General features: G+C 40.8%; 2 protein-coding genes across 6 annotated transcripts; one reads left to right on the forward strand and one right to left on the reverse strand.

The window, feature by feature from the left end:
* Positions 1–854: 854 nt before the first annotated feature.
* LOC122826672 (cAMP-regulated D2 protein) lies at positions 855–15,397 on the reverse strand. Of its 5 annotated transcripts, XM_044108810.1 has the most exons (10): positions 15,364–15,380; positions 15,221–15,279; positions 13,299–14,240; positions 12,405–12,606; positions 12,047–12,180; positions 11,053–11,180; positions 10,762–10,880; positions 9,369–9,509; positions 9,016–9,188; positions 855–2,980 (listed from the first exon to the last, which is right to left on the reverse strand). In XM_044108810.1, exons 3-10 carry the CDS (start codon positions 13,746–13,748, stop codon positions 2,528–2,530), a joined length of 1,800 nt encoding a protein of 599 aa, XP_043964745.1. In that variant the 5' UTR covers positions 13,749–14,240; positions 15,221–15,279; positions 15,364–15,380; the 3' UTR covers positions 855–2,527. The 5 variants fall into 5 exon arrangements, with proteins under 5 accessions (XP_043964745.1, XP_043964747.1, XP_043964744.1 ...); XM_044108812.1 differs by lacking the exon at positions 15,221–15,279 and having other exon boundaries at positions 15,364–15,397; XM_044108809.1 differs by lacking the exon at positions 15,364–15,380 and having other exon boundaries at positions 15,221–15,349.
* A 375-nt stretch (positions 15,398–15,772) lies between these two features.
* On the forward strand, positions 15,773–24,052 carry LOC122826671. Its single transcript, XM_044108808.1, has 19 exons — positions 15,773–15,922; positions 16,010–16,062; positions 16,145–16,205; positions 17,208–17,362; positions 17,438–17,502; positions 17,615–17,708; positions 17,913–18,176; positions 18,268–18,561; positions 18,779–19,030; positions 19,134–19,448; positions 19,534–19,655; positions 20,163–20,379; positions 20,471–20,623; positions 21,070–21,260; positions 21,398–21,549; positions 21,628–21,885; positions 22,758–22,911; positions 23,608–23,737; positions 23,918–24,052. Coding segments are annotated over exons 1-19 (3,054 nt in total). The 5' UTR covers positions 15,773–15,920; the 3' UTR covers positions 24,040–24,052.
* Positions 24,053–24,467: the final 415 nt, after the last annotated feature.

Consider the following 24,467-nt stretch of genomic DNA (forward strand, 5'->3'; position numbering starts at 1 on the left):
ATTAAGGAGAGGTTAGCCGTCTTTCTCTGCCTCCTTCTGTCATGGTCTTCTGTGACAGTGGATTTTGCTTTTCTTTTATTATCTGTAAATGAGAGTCATCAAAATGACAAGAAACAAAGGTTCGGAATATGTCAATCTATGCCCATTCCTGAGATGACTGGCAAAAAATATTGCACTTTTACACAACAGTCAAATTTTTTGACAGCCAGGCCTGGAAGGATTTCTTCTGAAGAAAAGATTTCCGTCTTCATTTCTACTTCTCAGTCCAGACATACAGAGAATATTTTAGGAGCAGCTGACTCTCATCCGAGCTGCAAAGCACTCCCGTGCACATGGAAGGTCACGGTTCGATGATGCCAACAGAACCACATGAATGAATCATGTTGTTTTTTTGGGGGGGGATTTCACGGCTCTGCTGGACTCAGCCTCTTGGGGTAGGCATCAAAGATGTCCCATGAGAAGGGGGCAAATGTGTTGGAGTCTGGTTTATCTGAGTGAAAAAGAGGAAACGCTGGTGTAGCTTAAAGCACAAACGTCGAAGATGCATGATCATAAGTCGAAGAATCTTCCGGTCTTGTCTTTGGAGGATCCCCCTCCGGAAAATGTCAAGGATCGGATACCACAGATTGGTGCAGGATACTGTCACTAGGTTTCATTAGTTATGCTAAAGAGTTTAATTTTCCGTCATATCAGACAGATTCTGTGATAAACAGGAAACGGAAGAACTAGACAGGAAATGGCATGAGTAAGTCTAGTTGACAAAGTAGAAGCCATTGTCAAATAATTTTACTTTTTTTTTTTCTTTTTTTTTATGAATTATGTTTATTAGGAGTTTTTGAACATTTATACAAAAACAGAAAAGGAAAAAAAAACAATAACAGGGCAAAACTTATACAGCACAGATACAGAAAACAAGACAAAATCAAAATCGGAGGCATATGCATACATTACAGCTTCATATGAGAAACATAACCAATTTATACATACACGTCATTCAGATTCACATTACTGGTTTTTCATTTTTGAAATTTTGAAGTATTCAAGAATACGTTCCCATCTTTTTTTAAAAGCATAAAATTTTCCATTCATGCAATATCTCAATCTTTCTAATACAATAACTTCAGAAAGCAAATTTTTCCATAGCTGGATCGAAGGGGCATCAGAACCAACCTATTTAAGCATTATTGATTTTCTGGGCAACATCAATAGAAATTGCACAGTTTCTTTGTGAGTGTCCAGATGACTGGGTATGAACCCAAGGAGACACATGACTGGACTAGGGAGACGTGTTTGTCCTATAGCAGAGCTAATTTCTCGACATACTGCTCGCCAGAATGCCTCTATAATTTTACACTCCCATAAACAGTGAATTCTAGTCCCTGTAAATATTTTACATTTGGGACAATTTGGAGGACTTCCTGGTGTGTACTTGCTATATATATATATGGAGATATGTATACATTATGTAAAATATTATACTGCATTTCTTTGTAATGGTTGCATACTGAGATTCTAGAAGGCAGAGTCAAAATGTCTTCCCATGCCTCTGAATCAATTGGACTTTTCAGAGTTGTGTTCCAGGTTGATCTCAAATTATTCATATTATCTTTCCTTAGGGCTTGTAGTTTAGCATAGAATCTTGACACAAACCTCCGACGTTTATGACAATCAAGAATACTGTTTTCAAGTAAACAATAATCCCCTGGGAGATCAAGTGAGTCCATTTTGGCCTTAACATAGTGCCTTACTTGAAGATATTTATAAAAGTCCCTGGAGACAATGTTATATTGTGTTCTTAAGTCCTCAAATGTCTTGAAGTTTCCGTTATTCCATAGATCGTGTATTCTGGTAATGCCAGCCTCTTGCCAAGACCTGAGATCAGGTCCAGCGCCCTCTACTGTCAGATCTGGATTGTCTACCAGTGTTGTCAGAGATGAAAAATTTTTGTTCTGACCAAACATTGTCCTCAAAATGCCCCATGCCTTAATTGTATTAGTAATTAAAAAATTATCTTTGACCATAAGTGGCAGTTCTCTGTTTTGTTTATTTAGCATATTTATAGGGCGACAAGGTTTACAAACACTTTCCTCGATCTCAAGCCATGGGTAATAATTTTACTTTTAAAGGTCTGTAACTTCTTGTTTGTCAAGCCTTATTTTGACAATGTTTTATTGCATAGAAAGAATCATTGCATGGTTACTACTGTCGTTGCATAAAATTACTTGACTATTTTATAACATATTGTATGTTGACTTGAGCATGGTAGGGTCAAGTTAGCATGGCACACCACACATTATGACACAAATGGCATCCCTGCTCATTTGTACAGATTTCTAGAAGTTCTTTGTGTTGTTCTTCTCTCTTGTTCATGTGATTTCCACTATCAAAATCTTCGGCAGAGACGATAAAATAGGTTTGTATATCATTATTGAACAAGTTTAGTTTCTTGACTTCTTTCCTAAGTTGTAAAACTTGGCAATGCTGTTCATCGAGACCCAACCTAATCTCTCTAACCAGCTGGAACCAGCTAGTAGATGCCCAGCTGGTCCCAGAAGTCACATATATGGTTTCTGGTTCCGACTTGCGCATGCAACCGCACCGTCAGGTTCATGACGAGCCAGCCACTGGTGTCAGAATAGCGTGGCCAAACGGGAAGACGTTGCTCGCGACAGAAAACCGTCTGCTCAACCCTTGAGGATGGGTCACCAGTGTGTGCGAAAGCCCCCCAGTAGCACAGCATCCGGTTAGACAGGAGCTTTTCAGGCAGGGTCAGGGAGTAGTTGGCCACCGGGGCAGAGTCGAAGAGAAAGGGCAGCTCCGCCCCGTGGCAGACGTGCTCGTAGCAGAATGTGAGACCGGACCAGACGCTGCGGTCTGAGGCCACATGGTCAAACACGTACATCCATACGTGACTGCCAGCAGTTGTTCCGTCACGCGCCGACCTCCTGGACGGACACAGGAAGACGTAATCGGTGATGATCTGAAATGAGAAATAAAATGGTCTCAGATAAGTGATTTCACCACATCTAGGTGCTGCATTGTGATTAATTTAGTTTCTTGTCACCATGATGTCACGAAATGCACGAGTAAATCTAATCGACCATCTCCAAGCTGTTCTGTCAGTTCAGTTGTTACATGGTTTGTCTACGTTCTGGACGTCTTCAGGGTTTTCTACATGCTGTTATATCTGGGACAGCTGGACCACATCTTTGAATTCATGCTCATGGTGCTCTCTCTACTGCTTAAAATATTTTTTCTTCTTTGTTTTCTGGCTAGGTCACTACAAAACAATATTTTTATTCACTAACTAGTTCGTCAGCCGTTTGGATCGTAGTCATGTTGAGATGTTCTCTGCTACCAAACAATGGATGGGGTTGAGAATTTTTAGTCTTTTTGTATTTTCCAAAACCTCCTGTGCCAACCACCAAGCTTGACTGTGGGGATGATGTTCTTGGGACAGAACTAATCTTCTTCTCTACCCTAAACAGAGGGTCCACCAGTGCAGTTAAACAATTCGATTGTTGATCCGTCTGACCACAAAACACAAGACCAGGATTCTTCTTGATTGTCCAGAGTGGATTTTGGAAATGCTAAGTGGTGGCTTCCTTCTTGCTCAGTATCCAAGTTCTCCATCATTAGACAGCATCCGCAGGATTATCTGCTTTGGGACGTCGTCATAACGTTGGTCTCCATTCTTCAGGGTTGCCTCGGTGGTAGCACTAGGATTCTTTTTCACCTCTCACACTGTCAGTCTTGCCATTTCAGATGTCACTTGACTTCCTATCACATTGCATTTTTTTTTTTCACAGATTCCCCTGAAACTCTAAGAACTTTGACACAAACCTACTTAACATTTGAATACTTTTACTTTCTGGGTTTCCCTGTGGTATATCTTATTCAATTAAATGTTGCTTAAGTTTTTCTAAATTCATCCAACACAGATCTTCTTTCTGTCTTGCTTCTCCAACATATTAAAATAACATGTTCTATTATTTCATTATGTCCATAATACTGATAATTCCCTGTGTGCTGTTCTCTTTTGTTTCACCTGGTGACTTGATGAACACAGTTGTTCCCACTTAATCAGGGCAATCAGGATGCTTCAGAACCTCCTGTGGAACTTTTAGTTATTTATAGAAATTGTTCCGTTTTTGCTAAAACTATGGCACCGTGTCATATTTCACACAAAAGAAACATGTTAAGATGAAAGATTCCTTTATACTCAATTTGTCATTAGTTTGACTATTTTTGGGCTTTGCAGCAAATGTCCGGTTATTGCTAGACATTTATTTGCTCTGTGTGTTTAATTTGAAGAGATGCGAAAATATTTGCTCTTTATTTTATTGTTTTTGCAGCCGTAATCAAAATGGTAACAAATCCATAATTAAAATACGGTTTGGCCGCATTTCAGGGTTTAAGTTTCTCATTCTGCTTGTTGCACATTGTGATCACTTTCAAGTTGGGGAATAAAACACCCCGTGTTCATCTATTGATTATCAAAGCATGTGGCAAAAAAAAGAAGAGTCCATCAGTTTAAGCATCGCTGCTCTTTAAAGGCCCCACAGACTACAGTGTGAGCAGAACTAATTAGTGGGATTTCTACGGGAAGATGAGCTTGGGGCAGAGAGATGAAAAAGAAATAAGAAATAAAAATCAGGTGTTCCCTCTTGCCTAAAGTAAAGCAACAGAAGTGAAACCAGACTTCCTCTCTCCTGCCTGTTACCTGGAAACCAGTGTGTCTTTTTGGGCAGTGTGCGACTTGCGCCCACACAGCTGCACATCTCACACCTGAACACAAACAGGCATCCTGTAAAAAGTAAAAAAAACAAAACAAAAAAAAACACCCTCTCTCTTTTCTCATATTAGACTCATGTCTCCTCCAAACTGTCTCGAGATGAAATGTAATAACTCAGAACGGGCACATTCTGCACCTGAATGCCGATATCAAGTGGGTATGCGGTGTTACGCAACAACTCCCCCTCTGCCTTCGAGTGGCAGTGACTCTGGCGCACACAAAAAAAAACTTCCAATCCATGTAATCTAACATACAGTGGGCTACAATTACAACTTCATAAGCGTTTTAATTGGATTTTCTGAAATAGACCAACATTGCAGTGACTTCTTGTGAAGTGGAAGTAGAACCTTGCCAAGAGACCCAACTGGTAGCTCTGTAACTGGTAGAGCTCCAAAGACGTTTTTTCATGCAAAAACGGTACGTGGCATGTTTGTTAGCTGGTTGCTGGTTTTTGTGTAGGTGTGTTGAGGAAAATGGAGGGCGGGTGTCGGATCCAACGTTTGCAGGCTACAGACGTTGCCTTCCCCTTCTCAACTTTTACTTTCTGTGTCATTCGGAAATCGTTTCTAGGCGTTACACAATGTGTCTGGTGCAGAGCGTCCCATGACGCAAATCGGATGCTGCAGTCAAAATTACACAAGATCACATGTAGGGGAATGGAATACGTCTAATAATGTAGAGAGAGAGTTTTTAAAGTCTGTCACACTTGGTTCTTGGCGTTCAAATGCATATTCTAGCGAGTGAGTGTGCTGACCCCAGTTCCTGTGGAGCAGTGTCCTTTATTCGCATTAACATGAGGCGTATGCAGTGGTGCCAGCTCTGGCTGCAGCTCCAGCGTCCTTACTGACCAGCCAAGTGTGACTGAATAATAGAAATGCATATTTTTGCCGGGCTGTGTAAAGCCGGGGCATCATTTTGGTACAGAAATCATGATTAATTGATGTGCTCGGGCCTCTGAAGACATAAAGCATGCAGCTTTGAGGTAGAAGTCTGGTCTTTCTGAGAAACAAAACTTCTTCCAGTGGAAAACTGACTCTGTCTGAGCCTTAAAGCTAAAGAACATCAAGGACCATCTCACTGCTTCTTACACAGAAAATGCTGGAATACCAACCCACATAGAGGAGATGTGATTAAAGTAGACAAAAGGCTGAGAGGTAGCGATGTCTGTCAAATTATAAACGGTTTGCAAGAAATTAAGCAACCCAACACAACTTAGAATTGGTACAAAATAGATAATGCCATGATTCATGCATGAAAGGGTTAAATTATCAACTTAGTGCTCATTCAGTCAAGCTGCTTGTGATTTCAGCATTCTTCCTCTTCCAGACACACTGCTGCTCATCCACTGGCCTGAATGGTTCCAGGTTTCATTAGTTGCTCCACAGAGTAAAATTGTTAGTGTTGCTGGGTTGTTTCGCTTTTGGGTCAAGTCATTTACCGCTTGCAGTTTGTGGGATGGAGTCTTTCACCTGTAGCTTTTTTGCAGTCAGCCAAGGTGTTGTTGTTTTTTTTGACCACATGGCTTCTCAAGAATCCGGTGATTGCTTCCTGTCTCTGCCACCAGGTGGCGTAACCTTTGTTCCTTTAACTTTAGACTTGTGGACTTCATCTGTGTCTGGATCCTTTGTCTTAAACAAGCAATCTAAGAAGATAGAAATATGTTTTCTGAACCTTTTGGTCAATTCTCTATAATTTACTGTATTTCTAAGACACAATAAAACATCATTTGATAGATAGAGTAGAGCTAATAAACATATTTAACTTTAATTGCCTCAAGGCGCTCCATTAGGAATGTGAGTGATTTTAGATGGTGGTAATTATTTAAAGCAATATATTTTTTTTAACTGGCTCATATTTAATTTGCTTATTGAAAAAAAAAAAAATCTGAAATTTGCTAATAGCCCTAAAGTGGAGTGGAGAGTTGAATCATTTTTGGTGCAACAATTGTGAATCCAGCCATCCAGTTTTAAGACATGCAGAACCGACCTCTGGGGAATTTAGGATTTCTGATTCATCAGGGGAGTTGTTTTTTTTTTTTTGGTAAATGGAAATGGGTAATATAATATTGTGTTGCCACCAGAGCAGAGCTTGCTGTTATTAATGACAGGCTTGCTTCATAAAGGTAATTGACTTGGATCAAACATTTTGAATTCTTTTTCAGCGCACTATTATTTAAAAATGCAAAACCCAACGTTTGTGTCGCAGTCTAGACTTCTGATTTCAAATCTAGAGTAACAAGTGGATCTCAATAAATTGAAACAGACAGGACGTGTTTCCTTAATTCAGTTCAAGAAGTGGAACTCATTATATAGCTACATCACACACAGATTGAGTGCTTTTGTTTTCGGTTGATTTTATTTATTTGTACTCCTAATGAAAGCAAAATAAAAATCTGTTCTTAAAACGTCTGCTCAATCAAAAACGGGTTATTGCTAAAGAACATGGATATTTTGCTGTGCAATCCTTCCAAGTATCTTTGTGAAAAGTTGAGTGGAAGGAAAAAGTCTGTACAAAAACATCAAGACGTGCCACAGTTTATTTAGTCATCAAAATGAGAAGAAATAACAGTGGAATATCTCAGTCGGAGTAATGGATGTACATAATAAGTTTCACTTCTTGAACTGAATTGCTACAAAAACAAAACTCTGAGGATTCACATTGACCGAAAATTATTGGTTCATAAATCTGAATCTTAAACCTCACCATATGATTGGATCAGGTTAAACTAATCCAAATGAATTCATTCAAACTGAATTAGGAACTAAAATGGACGCTGCGTTACACCTCTGTCTCCTTTTGCTGTGGTTGAGATAAATAATCCGAGTTGAAAACACTTGAATGAAAGCTGCTGATTTCACGCACTTTGGACGTTTCAGAAACGCCATTTCTTTATCCAACTCTGTTCTGGCAGTGACAGCGAGTGGCTCCTCTTCTGGCGAGGCCGTGGTCTTGATCTGTGATTCCACAGCTGATCCCACCCGTCACCAAGGACCCGCATGAGAAAGGAGTCCCTGTTTAGCGCAGCAGTCAGGGTTGCATCTTAAGCAGACGACCGTCCTGGCTTCAGGTGGTCTGCATGCTTCATCCATGCAAATAATGGAGGGGGGGAGGGAGAGCACAGCCTGTCACTCAAGGTTAGAGATGCTGGAGCGGCAGAGCTGGAGCTACAGCGCCCACTGCTGGCCATTTTCAGACACTCTGAACTCCTGACAACTGGAGAATTCTGCAAGTTTTTACTTTATGTTAGCAGCAAAAGAGAACAACTGATCACTGTTTTTTTTTTTTTTCTTCTCAGAAAGAAGACGGGGAAGGAGGTTCACCATGTGCTGTGACACAATCAGCCTGCGTCACTTTGTATCGTATAAAATCCCAATAAAATACACTGACGTTTGGGATAAGAATGCAAAGATTTTCAGGACATTGGAACATTTGCAAGACGTAGTTCAGCATGTTTTCATCAGAACACACATCACTCTCATTCTGCTGAATGTCTAGAAAGTCTGGTTTGTTTGGGGAGGTGTGAATACGCAACCGAACTCTGATGTGGAGCAAAAAACTTGAACTCTGGTCCGCCTAAATACCCAGGTTTTGGTTCGGTTGGAGTGAATTTTGGCCTGGTTCGAACGTATATGTGGACGCAAACGGACCAGAGCTGCTCCTAAAGTAGGAAGCGGACTGCAGCGCAGGGCATTCTGGGTAAATGCAGCAAAAACAAACGTGAGAGTCTAGGGTCAGCGGGAGAAATGGCTGGTGGAGAAATCCTACAACCTCTTCTTCAGAGGTGTTTGTGTTGTTTCCTTCGGTGGGTCTTGGTGCAGCGCCACCACAGCCCAGGAGGTGAACAGGTTTTTCAAACAATTTGGTTCGTTTGACACCAGAACTGCAGCAGCAGAAAATGTAACAAATGTTGCATCTTTGGTCCCCAATCAAACCGAGTCAACTGAACTATCAGGTGTGAAAACACCCTAAAAGCAGAATGAAAGGAAGAGATTAATTTTTTTTCCCCTCAGTATTTTATTATGCCGTTTCTAACTACATCCAATCTAGTTGTATTGGATTCAGCTGCACTGGATTAGCTAATAGGTTTATCTTTGAATTTCTTCAGAATGCAAATGGAAAGTCCAAAGCAGTCGGTGTCAAATTAAAGTTAGGTTTCTCTAACTGTGCTGGTTTCCAGCTGAATCTGGCTTACGGAGAGGATTTAGCTCAGCTTTATCTACCTGTGTTAGCATGTTTCTGCGGTCAGCCTCCCTGTAGAGCGGCAGGTATTTGTGTAGGATCCTCAGAGAGTGCTGCTTAAAGATGGCTGCGACGTACACGGTGGCCTCCACAACGGACACTGGCTTGCCGAAGACGCCGTAAACAAACAGCACCGCCTCTTCAGAGGTCGTTCCTGCAGGGCAGAAAACAGTCCAAAGGAACAAACGCTGCAGCACCGTCGCTCCAAAACAATATCACCGACGTTAGAGTTCCTGGCGATCGGCGGATTTTTAATGAGGACCTGTGGGAGTCCAGTAGGAAGCAAGAGGAAAAAATAATAAGACATTAGTGTTTGCTGCTGCTGTTGTCTCACCGAGCAGCAACGCCTTCTCTTTTTGCCAGTCGCCCTTCTGGAAGGCGGTGATGGCCTGCTCTTTAATCAGCTCTCCGTCGATGTGCGGGCCCCACGTCTCGAAAACCTCCAGGAACCTGAACGGGTTCACGACCTTAGAGCCTGCGAACGGACAGAACACCATAGTGATTTGGAAGAGACGCACATTAAGCTAACTATCTACATTACTGTTCTGAATTTGTATTGAAAAAAATAGATTTTTATTAGCAGGAGGTATGGCTGGGCAATTAAAAATAAAATAACTTTTTTTTTTTTTCATACCAAATTTGATTTCCAATTTCAATCGATTTATTTTCTCGATTTCCAAATGAGAAATGAAAATCCAACTGAATACAAACTGTAAAACGTACTTGTAAAAATAAAGATGGCTGCCTTTATCACTACGGAAGCCCAACGGCGACGCTGGTGGAAAAGAAATCTTGATTTTCCAAAACAGAAAATGTTATTAATTGATAATATTGATTTATTCCCCAATCCTAGCAGGAAGCAATAATTGTCACATACTGAACAGAAGAATTAAAATATCCTTTGGAGAAACGTGATTACCAAAATCAATCCAGTTCACTAGTAATCCATCAATATATATTTGCTACTGACAGACTGAACAGTGACAAATCTACTCATCTGATTGGATGAGTGACCGGCCAATCAGATGGCTACCTATGAGTTAAGTGGGTTTTAAAGATTGTTTTCTTACAGCCTCTTTTAAGTTACATCAATAATGAAACAAATAACTCAACGTACCACTTTGCTCATAACAATCTCATGACTTATGGTTCATAGTTCCCCGTTCTACTAAAACCTTCCACATATTATCATTGAACTCCCACAATATTGACATTTTGACCCTCCAAAATTAATCAACTAATCATCAGTTATTTTAAAACTCTTTCCATTTCCAAATAAATGGAACAAAATCACTGATATAACAAGAAACATGTTTTTACAGAAACCCCAGCAACACCTGTGTGGTTCTGAATTTGCTTTGGAAAAAAAAAAACAGCTAAAGTGGCGAATAAAACGGAGAGTTTTCTCTATTTTTTTTCAGTATAGAGTAAAAGTGAGAACTGTCTCTCGGAGCAGGATCCCGGATTTAGACACTGATCAATAAACCTGCCACCCATAGATAGATGACATTCATTTTCTGCTGCGAGGCAGTAAAACCCATCAAACGGCTCCTTTAGGGGCTATAAGTTCACTTTAGCCCATTTTGTCTTCCTCTAACTCAAGATAAATAAAAGCTTTTCATCATCTTTCCCAGATAGACCCGCCGCGTCCTGCTGTCTGACTTATGTAAGTGCGTGGGCAGCTCTAAATTCGGGTGGTGGGTGGGTGGGGGTTCGTGGCGCCCTACTTGTTTTCATCTGCGCGGCCAGGACGGCCTGCGGAGCGAGAGACAGCAGGCAGACGAAGTCGCTCGCCGAGCAGTTGGTCTCTTTAGCAAAGTCTTTCCCCAGCCTCAGGGCGTCGTGTCTGGGAAAGAGACGGGGGGGGGAAAGCAAAATGAGTCCGCAGCTCGAAGTTATCCGGAGGCGTGCCAAAGACGCCCAGAGGGCTAGGTGCAGCGTGGAGTCCTTTGAGCGAACGCGAAGGCATCAGATTCTGCTTTTGGAGCGCGGCTGACCTCGAGATGAGGGTTTCCTACCTGCTCTTGAGTGGGATGGAAAAGGGCAAACTCTGCAGGACGGCCTGTTTGAACAGAGGTCTGCTGCTGTGGATCGTCAAGTGAAGACTCACCGACTGAGCGCCGGCACTCTCTCCAAATACCGTGACCTTAACCACAAAAAGAGGCGAGAGTGATATCCGCAACAAATGTATATCCTGTGTTTAGTTTTCGAGAGGCTATTTGTTTTTTATTTAACGGGGACCGGTCATGCAAAGTTCATGCTTTGCACGTTTTTGTTTTTCCTTTCAGGTATCAGGTGCTTCTACAAACAACCCAAGTGCTAAAAAAAAACAAAAAACAAAACAATCCAGATGTTTTTAGAATGTCTGGAAAACAAGCTGGTTCAAAAGTCACACTGTCACCTAGCAACCCGAGTGGAGCTCCAGCACGTTTGGTCAGCTGGTTTTACTGCTGTACCATGGCTGCTGGATAAGACAAGTGTTTTGTTGATGACCTACCACCCAGAAACCACTTGCTGCATTCTTGTTGGCTGTGCTGGAGGCTCCACTTCTGCTTTTCGAACATGTACAATTAAAGAATTGTGCATCTGTTTATACTCCTTTTTTTTTTTTTTTTTTTCACATGCGAGCGTAAACGTTGAGTTGAGGGAAGCATTGCCAGGAGCAGCTTATTTGCATTTAAAGTGACAGAGACCCAAAATCACCTCATTCTAAAAAAAGCTCAACACAGGCTGAATTGAGCGGATTAAAATCTCATTATCTAAGATTGATTTTGTGCAATAATGTTACAAACATGTTTTGTCTAGCTTAACCTGTTCAGGGAAGCATAATAAGTCACCTTTAACATGAACAACAAAGAATAGTTCCTGTTTATTTATTTTTAAAAAAATGCTTATTTGTGACTTTTTATTTCAGAAAATTGCATTCCAGTTTACTAAGTGCTACAGATATTTTATGTTGGAAGGCTACCCAACGCAACCATTGGCGGTGTGCTCGTGTGCGTTTTTGCTTGCCTTGCTAGGGTCGCCCCCAAACGCTGCGATGTTCTGCTGCACCCAGAAGAGCGCCGCCTGCTGGTCCAGGATGCCGTAATTCCCCGTAGCGGAGGACAGTGGATCTTTACCCGACACCAGGAATCCAAACGCCCCTTCCACCAGAGACCAGTTCGCATCATCAGCAAAAAAAAAACAAAAAAAAAAACTACAATCAACTCAGGCAAGACGCTCACTTCCTCTGAATTCCAAAGAACCAATCACATCCCCCCACTTTATCCAATTAAACACTCATCTTTCCTGCTTCCTGGTGCTCACATATCGTGTTACGCATTTCTGGAGAAACATCTTGCGCTAAAACACCACCAGTGTTCCTCACCTAGTCGGTATTCCACGTTCACAACCACCGTGCGTGTGAAGTTGCTGATGAAGCGTCCGTCAAACACGGGCTTGGAGGCCGAGCCGGCTATGAAGTCACCCCCGTGGATCCACACCATGACAGGCAGGGGGCGCCACAGAGGGGAGGTGAAGTTGAGATCCAGAGGCACGAAGATGTTGAGGTAGAGGCAGTCCTCGCTGACCTGTTAGGGTCATAGGTCATTTAGCTCTTGCTATGCTAGCAAATGACTGCACTTTAAAAATAAACACAAATTCACATGTATTTCCTTTTGTTTTTTTCTGAGTTTAATGCTTGTAAAAAATATTTGCTATAAATACATAGTAAATATTACATTTCACAGCAAACTTTGTGTATCCTGTTAATTAATTTGTATTATTATGTACTATATTTATGGATAACCCTGAGCATCTTCTTCATGACTGTCATAGAAAAACTGTGCGTTCAGTCAGAGGATCCTTCAAATGTGCTGTAATACAGACTGCTACAGGAGATCCTTCCTGCCCACAGCCATCAGAATCTACCACACCTTTTGAAGAACCTTGAATTATCATGGTATTCAACAACATTTACTTTCCTTTTAGGATCAATAAAGTATTTTTGAATCTAATCAAAACAAGTTGAGCAGCTTCTTAGATTTACACCCCTGGGGGAAATAAAGAGATCTGAATGCAAAGGGAAAAAGTTTAGAAAATTTGTTTTACCGTACATTCTTAACATTTTTATTTTTTTTTTTTTACGCAAACAGTTACATATACCCCCAATAAAATACATGTAAATTTGCAAACAATTTCAGAAAATGTGGAAAACGCATTTAGATACTAAAACCCCACAAAAGTACCCCAGCAGCGAACAAATTTTGTTTGCGCTTCTCACCTTCTTAGGACACTCCGAGGATCCACTGCAGACCTGCATGCACGCCGGCCGAGGGAACGACGCATCGTAGACCCCAGACCACGGGCTCACAGGTCTCGGGGGTTTCCAGCGGTAGGCACCGACTGGAGGGTCTGCATAGCGCACCCCGTAGAATACGTGGGCCTTGTCCACAGTAACGCCCTTAATCTGCCCGTTTTTGGTAAACGCCACCGGCCCATCAGCGCCGGTTCTGCCCTCAGCTTGCTGTGTGACTGCAGGGTCCGCTGGGCGTCTCAGCTCTTTAAGCTCAGAGTCCCCGACGAACGGCTCGGCCCTCACCAGCAGTCTGCCATAAATATTTCTCAGAAGGCCGATGGGGTCAACGCCATCATCATTTCCCCTCGGCTCTCCAGGGCAAGGCCTTAAAGTAACTGCAGTCAGCAGCAGCAGCAGACACTGCCGGCTCTCCATAATCGCACCACTTCTTATAGCTTCTTATAGCTCTGGACGGCTCGCTGCCTAGATCATGGTTTGACTTGAATTATGAGATGAGGCAGAGGAGACCCTCGAGCTCTTCACAGGCAGCGCCTGACTATAATTTGCCTGGTTCTGTTTTAGACAAAAGGTGCCTTCTCTGACCGCTGAATTAACTCTGAACAAATGGAATCCAAGACCACTAATAGAAGACCACTGGCCTTTCATTTGCTGACTCCAGGCTAATCACAGTCATACATCCAAGGTAAAGGGAATATTCTGGATTTATGTGGAACAAAACAAGGTTAGGAAGTCTGTTTTTGTTTCAGTGAGATACATTTTATTTCATGGATATCTTTTTTGGTGTGTGTGGGGGGGATTCTTTTACTGTAGCTTTAAGTGAAATTGCAGTAAAGTACACAGTGCCATCTATTGGTCTCCTGTAGCACAACACAAAACTGGAAAATCTGCGAGGTCACATGGGGTCATCTGTATGAAGAAAGGAAAACACCGTGTCATTTGCAAATGAAAAAAAAAACATTCAAACTGTTTCAACTTATTCTCATTTTGTCATGTTACACCTTCACTCTATTGCGCTTCATACAAAGGGCCTATGACAATCTATTAGAAAAAAACTCCCAAGTTTTGAGATTAATCTCAGAAACTTTCTAGGAATACAAAATGCAAACGTTTCTGCGTTTCTAAAGTCAAAAGTTTTTGACCTTTGGATGTTTTCTGAGTTTCAAAGGTAAAAAAAAAAAAAAAAAGAACTTTTGAAACTCAAGATATTCCTAATTTTTTCTAGAAAATTTATGAGCTTGATCTGAAAATTTTAGATTTTCTAGCAAATTTTTGATCATTTAAACTTTTTGTAATAGAAAATTGCTGGAGATTTTTTGGTGGAAGTTTTATATATATATATAACAGCTTCCTTTATACCGGTCCTGTCAGACAGACTCGCGTGGACAGTGGGTTGGATTGTAAGTGGTTTAATTTACAACCTGCAATGAGTGGTTGACAAAAACATCCTGTTAGCCTCCCTTACTGGTCCACCTGTCCTCACATAAGAGTGCAAAACTGTCTGTGGCACAAACAATTATTACAATGAAGCTTAAAAATAAATTTTTTCTAACATGTGATCGTATAGTGGTTATAATTAATAATACATCTTTAATATGAATTTTATACAATTTCATCTTTCTTTTATAAATGAAACAATCTAGAAAAATAAATACAGATAGCAATCAAAATTAATTATTAAATTACTAAATAGCACCCTCTAGTGCTTCACAGAAAATAACGGCCATGTTGTCATGGAAACAGCTAATAAACAAACTAACAAATTGGCAAACATAACTGACAAACAGGCTAATACAACAGACAAACTGACAAACATAACTGACAAACTGACAAACATAACTGACAAACCGACAAACATAACTGACACATTTAATTATTTACATTTTTACCAGCAATGAGTGGTTGACAAAAACATCATGTTAGCCGCCCTTACTGGTCCACCTGTCCTCTGTGTATCGCAACAACACTCCAATTTAGTTCCCGAACAAAACCACAAAAACAAGTCAGAGGAGAACCAGATTTGATGACTTACCACATAAGAGTGCAAAACCGCCTGTGTGGAATTTCCGGTTTCCCCTCTTATTTATAGGCAACCAGTAGGGGGCGCCAAACACCACTCATCACAAGGCAGTTATAAAATATATACAAAGATGTTTACCAAACATATTTTAGCAAGAATTTCACCTTTGTATCTAATATCCGTTACATATATATTTAAAAATTTTATTTTGACTTGTAGATAATCAATAAATTTATTGACATTTAAACAATAATAACAGCCAATAATGCTACAAAACCGCAAACACCCCAAAGCAAACAAAAACAAAGTAAAAAAAAATTACAATTCTTAGGCTAAAGTTAGAAGTTGTCGTATTTATGAACGACCTTTACAGCGATACACAGAACCGTTCGTTATTAAATTTCCTTTTTTCTCAAACGGGTTTTTTTTGTTGGTTTTTTGTTGGGGTTTTTTTGTGACGTCAGAAAACCTGAGCAGGTGAGGCATAGCTCTGCACACCTGCCTCTTATTAACAGCCTATCTGTCCTTGCCTGCTTTTCAGTTTGGTAACTACTCGGAAAAGAAGGAAAATGTAAGGAAATTCATATTCAGAGCGAGTTTAAATACAAAAGCATAGGCTAATTATTTTTTACTTAATATGTATTTTTAATGTTTTTAGGAACTCGTTAGAATACTCCTTCATATTTTTTATATTAGTGCCTCATTCGTTTGGTAAGTATCGACCTACTCTTTTCTGTTTAAGTTATGAGTACGATAACTTGGTAAATGTTTACATTTACATATTTAAATACAGGAAGATGCTACGACATGCTATTCTCACTTTGTTGGCTGGACACGGAGGACGCTCTAAATGGGTAAAAAAAACCAACAAGCTGCTCTCATCAGAAATGTACCTGTAGTAAAACTCCTAGCTGCTAAAACACTCATGACGCAGCAGTAAAAGTAACTGTCGGCCAGCGCTCTCGTGCTCCCATGCAGTATTTTTTTGTCACGAGCTTTTCTCCCCAACTATAGTTCCTAATTTAAAATCTAACACAAAATGACGAGGAGCGGAGTTTCGGTAGCGAATGAAAAAAACACAACATAACGTTGTAAAAAAAAAAAGAAAGAAAGAAAGAAAAAGTTAAAGAAATGCCTTTAACTGCTGTTGAAATGTCTGCAGTGAAAACGTCACAAGGTTTCTTTTATTGTTTCGTTTCTTAAATGCCACGAAACGGGGCTTGATTTAGAAGAAGTTGGACCTGCAACTTCTTATGCAAATAAACTACTGAACTTTAAAAATTCCTAAGTTGTTGTATAGAATTTCTATAGTCGAAATTCTACTGTTACATGCCGATATTTATACTCCTGGGAGTTTTTGTCATTCAACCTAGAACTTAATTTATGATTTGAAAATGAGACGGGGGTCTCTCAAAACTTAAGCTTTATCAATTTTGATAAACGGTCTTTTTTTTTTTTACATTTAGCATAAATTATGTTTGCTTAAAGTGGTTTTCTTTGCTAAAATCAACGGGAAACGTCTTGTTTAGCTTCACAGAATGACTGAAACCCTCCTTATAATTAATGGCCAACATTTTGCACATTTCATCCACTCTGTCTAGAGCTGTCTGTTAAACTATTTCTGAATAATCGTATTGTGTGGCTATGTTTTAAGATGCTCGATAGTTTTGCTAGTCTGAATCAAAGTTAAAGCTTCAGCTTCTAGCCAAAATTTCTGAAAAAGTATTTTAAACATTCTTTGTATTTAGAATAGGAGATTTAAAGAAATCAGAAGGAATAATTTTAAGGGAAACATTGCTTTGAAGGTTTTTGTTTGTTTTGTTTGTTTGTTTTTTTAAGTATTTTTGCTCTTTCAGGCAAAATGGAAACTTGTGGCTCAACGGCACTTCATTGAACTTCATGAGAAAAGCAGGGCGAGTTACCTCTGTAACAGTGTCTCCAGTTGTAGAAAACAAGGTTGCATTGCAGTATGGAGGCTTTACTCGGAGATGGACCATAACAATCAGCCCAGGTAAGAACCAAAATGTTTTTTTTGTTTGTTTGTTTTTTTATCAATTATTTGTACCCTTCTCAATTTCACCCTAAGGTACAAAGATGATCAAAATCACAGGCAAACACAAACCATTAGAGCAGCCAGCAAATGTGAGCAAGGTATTGCTAACATATATTTAAGCTTACTTTTGTTCAAAGATGAATGTCATTGATAAAGTTTTATACACTGCTTCCATCAGGACAAAATTATACTTGTGTATTTGTTCTTCAGGGCTTCCTGGAGTTGCTTGAACCTACTGAGGTGTTTGCATGTGAAAGTGGCACGATGTTCCTCCACCAGGATGAGAACTTCTTCCTCGCTGTTGGTAGGAAGAACATTTTATTAACACTTTGAGGATGACTTGAAAGTCAAGCTTATAAAATAGGTCCACACATATCAATACCTCTTGAAGTTTTCCACATTTCGTCACGTTACAACTACAATCCATAAAGAACGCTTTTGGGGTGGAAGCGTTTAGATGTGACCTCTGCATGCCAACCACTTGAACAAACATTTTCTCTCCTCTGAGGTCATACATTGCGCTTCCCCATCAAACTGGAGTCCAGGAGTCCCTTCATGTTACTGGTGTCCTGGTTGGTGAACAATCCAGAAGATGTCTCCTCTCACACGGTGACTCTTTACCACAATGAAATGGGATCCTACAACCCCTTCTTTGAGGACAACACCACCCTGGACCACTACCGCTTCACCGCCTTGGACTCCTGCACCCGATACATGGTCTGTGTGGAGATTGCCGACACTTACTCTTTCACATGCCTCTCTACTATTTCAGGTATGAACATGTAGACCTTACGGTTGAAAAGAAAAGTATTTTAATATGCAAGTTGAGGGATTTCAGTTTCATTAAACTTCCCCTCCACTAGACCCAGACGTTCCAAAGTATTTCGAAGTGACGTCGTGGAGCAGCAGCAGTATATCCTTGGCGTGGGACTGCCCTGCAAACCTGAAGTACTCAGTCTTCCTCCTCACGATCTTCTACCTTAACGGTACGGACCATGTCACAGAGGAGGCAGAGTTGTGGATGGCCGACGACAGCTTCACGTTCACGCTGTCCGACCTGCAACCCTGTGTCAGGCTGAAGTTTGGCTTGCAGACTGTTTGCCAGTTGGGGTTGGAGTCCCGCTACAGCAGAATGGTCCTGAATGAAGGAAACTCTGGTAAGTCTGAACTTTAACCGGACTTTGACCTAAACCTTACCATTATAGCTTTGGCAGTGTGTTTAGGATTGTTTTATACATCAATTCAATTGTCACCAAGTTCTTACTTTCTAGGGAAATGCTAAGTTTTTCATTTTAGAAACCAGCATTAAGCTCTCCATAAAAGTTATGATTTTGATGTCACAGAACCTGATCTGTGTTCCCGTCGTCTTCCCAGATTTCTCCAACATTTACCTCTTGCACCAGACTTCGTTTGCGCCCAACAATTACACTCTAAGCTGGGAGGTAAAGAACACCTCGTCCATCTCCATGTTCAGAGTTTACCATGAGGGGGCGCTGAAGGGCACCACACTCTTGACCATGCACACTGTGGCGGGGCTTCTGCCATGCCAGACGTACCAAGCCAAGGTGGCGGCGGTGTGTGGTGACAACGTGCTCATGAGTGTCAGGACAATCGCAGCTCAAACAGGTAACACAAATCTGACATTCTATTGTATTCAGGTGGCGCAGCTCACTTTTTGCGTTTTTGTTACTTATGTTTGTTGCAAATGGTAAATAATCTGTCTGTCCAGGACCTGGCGGTGTGTCTGAGCTCAGGTTTCATGCCAGTGATTCCACAGTTGTGTGGACACCTAGCCTCCCTAATCAGCAGGCGGTGGCCTACATATACGAGCTCTCCCTGGAGAACAGCTCCGTCATCGAGAGCAGCCGTGTGTTCACCAACCAGTTGCCTCTTCCAGGCCTGGAGGCAGGAAAAGCCTACATCCTGGACATATGGGAGGAGTGCAACGGCCTGTGGGAGTCTGAACCGTCCCGTTTGGGTTTTGAAGGAGTCAATTCAACGTTCAAGATTGATGTGAGGGCCATTGAATCCCCTCACAACAATGGTCAGTTCTAGGTGTCATCAACCCTGTCAGGGTAGACTTTGTGTTTAGGAACAAAAGCTAACTTTCTACTTTGGGTCCTCTGTAGAGCTGCAGTTTGATTTCAACAACATTAGTCTTAAGATGGTCGTTCCCTGGTCTCTGCCTGATGATCAACAGAATGACCCGTCAGAATCTAAACCCAAGCTGGATCAGATTTTAAAGACTAAGGTGAGACAAATGTGTAACTTGGAATATGTACAAAAATGTTTGTGTGTTTTAATTAAATGCCTTGTCAGATATTTACATGTTTCACAACCAATAGACTTATAAATAACTTTTGGGTAATAGTTTTGATAGTATTGATTGTAAATTATTCATACCTCTTGAACTTTATCATGTTTATGAAATGCACATAATTAAGCTTCAATGTATTTTACTAAGATTTTATTTGATAGACCATCACAAAATAGCACAACTTTATGAAGTAGAAACCAAATGAAATGCAGTTTTTAAATCTTTCTTTGACAAACTGAACTCTGAAAAATGCAACTTCTGTCTGTATATGCTAAAATAAAAGTTTAAAGGTTCTGAATACATTGGCAAGGAACTTCATAGTTTATAAATCATTATATCCAAAACACATCATCGCTTTAATTTAAGCAGCATTTTTCATACATATGCAACAAACTAAAACATCTGGCGTAATTGAAGGATTATGTGTGTGTGTCCTTTAAGCTGGAGGAGCTGTTGAAGGACTACGAGCGGCCAGCCCGCATTGAGCTGGATTTTCTGGGACCTGCAGATGAGCCAGGAAGGACAGCAGTTCTTTTTAGGTCCTTTGATGCCTCTAACACAAAAAACGTCGACTTACCGGTTGACGACCAGCTCAGACACATTGGCTCTCTCAACATGTCTGACATCAGTGTAGAGAACGGAGTCATTTACTGGGATGGTGGGTGATGTCATAGTGCTTACCTTGGTCTGGCGTATACGATGTTGTTCTCAGTCAAACCAATTTTTGAGGACTTGCTTTGTATTTTCAGGTTCAAACTTGTGCGCGTCCATGCAACCTTTCTGTCCCCGTAATTCTGCGTGCGTCAACACTCTGGGCTCATACAGGTGCGTCTGCCAGGACGGGTACTATGACGTCGGCTCTTTTCTGCATCTGCCTGCAGCGTCACATCCAGTCTGCAAAGGTACAAAGCAGCACTCCTGATGTTTTTCTAAAAACACTTTCCTTTTCATTTGAAATGGGTCCAACTCTTGATTGATATTTAACTGACTCATGACAGTTATTTAAATTGGATAGTTTAAAGTCCCGATAAAAAGATCACACAGGAGTTTTGGTACTTTGCAGTTCTGGGTTAAACAAGTTTCAACAGACGAGCAATTGTTGCTATCCATCAATCCAGGAAGGTTTAAAAGACTGTTCCCACACAATGTCAAGTCCATGGTGTTGCAGTAAAGATTATACAGCGGTGGAAAACCTTTAACTTACCTGTTGGTCTGCACCATGTGCTGAACACTGTAAACTGCTGAATATATTACAGACTGTATAATTCAGAGCTCTGACCAGTTTCTTATTGAGCTGACATCAAAGTCCTGCTAAAAACCAAAATTCAGCATCTCTTGTCTCAAACAGATAAAGGACTTTTCAGCCAGTGTCTGGAGAGAGTTATGATGGGTGGAATAGCAAAAGCCTACCTGACCTCTCTGTTTGAGGGAAAGCTGGAGGTGAAACTGAACGACGGCCAGTGTCCAGTGAATGAGACGGAGGTTGTGTACTACTTCAACACCTCACGGCATCCACCAGGGTGTGGAATGGAGAAAAAGGTCAAACTAACTTGCATTTCGGAAGAAAATGCTGCTGTAGCCACTGCATTGCACATTAACCTGCAAATGCTGCTTGTTTTGGGGGGATGTTTTTAAATGGTTTGCATAGAAGTGTGTGTGTGTGTGTGTGTATCCAGGGGAACAAAACCCACATCGTGCTCCAAAATACTCTGAGCATCAGTCTGAGTAAAGAGCATACAATCAGCCGGCGAGATCTCAAGGTTGTCTGGAAGTGCATCTACCCTCGACACTATGTCCGAAATGCTCAAGTCGTTGCCAACATGGAATGGTGAGGACCACATCCTAGTGTTCTCCTAATTTTGTAAGATCAAATCAGTTGGAGTAATTGCTGTTTGTTTGGTTTCAGGCTGTCGTCACTCTCCCTGGTGGAGTTTAACTCGTCGGTACTGCTGGGTCTGACCATGGACCTGTTTAAGGACGAGTCTTACAGCCGTGCTTACTCGGATCCCGTAGAGCTGGGACACGAGGACACCTTGTACTTCCAGGTGGCTCTGCAGACCAACCACTCGTTTGCCTCAGACGTGCTGCTGCAGGTGGAGTCCTGCTGGGCCACAGAGAGCACCGACCCACAAGACGCAGTCCAGGCTGTCTTTTTGGAAGATGGGTACGTTTTTTTTCTTCTTCTGTTTTTATTTGGAAATGTAAAAATGATCAGTATCAAAACCAATTTTGATCTGGCCAAAACGCCACCTTATCCTAGCGCCTGTGTAGAGGCTGGTGGAGTACTGATGAGCCACTGATGAGACTGGAGGCTGACATTTTTGCTCATTAGTCTCTACAACATTGTTCAAACTCGGATCTGAAGAAAAGCCTCCACACAGCATGACAGTGAGGAGGGTCACTGGTTTCCATCCAGACTCAGAGCTCTGTTTGTACCCCCAAAACATTCAGTGTTGCTTTTCCTCTTTGCTGCCTCTGATTAATTTTCTCTTTTCCCAGCCTGACACACGAGGTGTAAAGCCTTCCCTTGAAGGTTCACATGTGCTTTTCCATCTTCAGATGGTAAATAGTTCTCTGTAAGATGTTAAGTTTTGGATAATCTTTTATTAGCTAATCATACTTTAAATTTCTCCACAACTTCCGCCCCGGCCTGCTCGCTGTTTATCTAACTAACACTTTGACTCCTTCGCAGAAGAGCTTGATTATACAGTGAGATTACATTCTACACAGTTGGTTACACCAGAATTTATTTGAGACAAAAGCATGCCCCGCTTCTTAAAAATGTGATGATTCATCATCCGCATGTATCTTTGTTGTTCACTAATTTCTCTTGGTCCCATTACATACATTATTGAAAAAGAAATCCAACAAAATACTTTTAAATTTGAACAGTTTTACATTGCAAACACAAATCGGTATGAATACTTTAGCGAGGCACTAAAAGTTTTATCTAAGGTTACCTCGTGTATAGTGTTTTTTAAATATTTACTTACTGTAGATTTTAAGGAGACTGTTTGCTCCACTGCGTCCCTTCAGCTGTCCCACTGACAACACGTTCCAGTGGCTCTCTGCTAACGGCCTGGCACAGAGGAGCAGGTTTTCCATCCAGATGTTCCACATGCCCAAAGGCTTACCGCTCTACTTCCACTGCCTGACCAACGTATGTGGGCATAAGGAAGACTGCACTGGGGTAAGACTATGCAGATAATGGCATCAGATCCACTGAGCATAGAGCTGTGCCCTGGTTCATATAAAATGCACTCTGAACTATAAGGCGTATTCAACTCCATGTTAATCTGTCCACATCCTGGGTTTTACTTAGCCTTGTATTAAAACCTTGGTGGTGATAAAATCAAACAATTGACCTCTGACTCTGAGCTTTGGAATGCAAAGCCCAGTACTAAAACACAACTGGTATAATATCTGGTCAGTTTGCAACATATTCTTTAGCATCATGAAGAGGATAAGCTGTAAAGAGCAGTATGTCAAAACAGGTTTGCAGATTTGAAAGCACAGTTATTTAAAATCTTGCCATACATTCATACTGGGAACTTGCCCGTATCTATATGCAAGCCACAACTTCCTGGATATTTATTCAAGCCAAATATTTTAATATTTGATCCTGAAGATATCAAACCGACTACTTTTTTTAAAGAATAATCATATTAAAACTAAACTAGCTTTTATTTTAGGTGTCTTTAAAATCAGTTTATGAAGAAGTAATTATTCTAATGCTGTACAAGAAACAAATATTAATTTCTTTTAAGTCTTCTGATCATCCAAGGAATTTTTTTCCTTTATTTCTGCGAAATGGGAGAAGATTTACAAACTTTAATTTTTGATGCCTGGCTTTAAAAGAAACCAGCTGACCCTTATTTAAATGCAGAACTGCAGCATGCGGCAGCGCCCAAAAAGGTCGGCGGGCCAGACGGACGGACAGGAGAAACAAGCTGCTGTTGTGTCTGCTGGACCGCTGACGGTCAACATGAGGGTGAAGTCCAGCCGTCCGTCCCTCTGTGAGTCTACAGCCTCAAACTAGCTTAATGAATTATGACACAAACTTCAACTAGATCACCTGATGCAATTTGTAGTTTTTTTTTTTTTTTGTTGCATTCAAATGGACACATTTTAATTAGCAACTCATACCTACAATAAATGTTCTTTGTTTTGGGTAAACTTATTTCTCTCTCTTTCAGGGCCAGAGCACATGAGCATGGTTATCATTGCTGCATCAATAAGCTTTTTAGGAATCTCTGTGCTCTCACTGACTGCTATTAAGGCAGTAATGATGTACTATGAGAAGCTACGGCTTCAATAAACGGCTTGAAATCGCCTCTGAGACCTTTTTGTGTTGGTGTGACCATGGCAACTGCTCCCCCACAGATCAAAGCCTTTAACTGTTTTCTGAAAGCTGTTTGAGGGGACAGGCGGGTTACAGAAACAAAAGATAGTTAATAGAAAATGACAAATTTTGATTGCTGCGGTCTACTCAAATGTCCTGATGTTTTTCCATGCTGGTAAAATTATTGAAGTTTAAAATATGGGAAAAATAGACGGGAGTGATTATTTATTTTTCAAATACTTGTCACACTGTAAACTTTGGAGGTCAAGTAAAAACCTCCAACGTTTACAAAGTGGAGTAAAGTGTAAGAATTTGTAAAATGTAAAAAAATAAATAATTTTAAAAAAGTTGATCAAAGCGACAAAAGCCAGCAAAATGTTTATTTGAAGTTGAATTGCTTTTAA

Source organism: Gambusia affinis, linkage group LG23, assembly GCF_019740435.1.
Source record: "Gambusia affinis linkage group LG23, SWU_Gaff_1.0, whole genome shotgun sequence".
NCBI classification, from domain to species: domain Eukaryota; kingdom Metazoa; phylum Chordata; class Actinopteri; order Cyprinodontiformes; family Poeciliidae; genus Gambusia; species Gambusia affinis.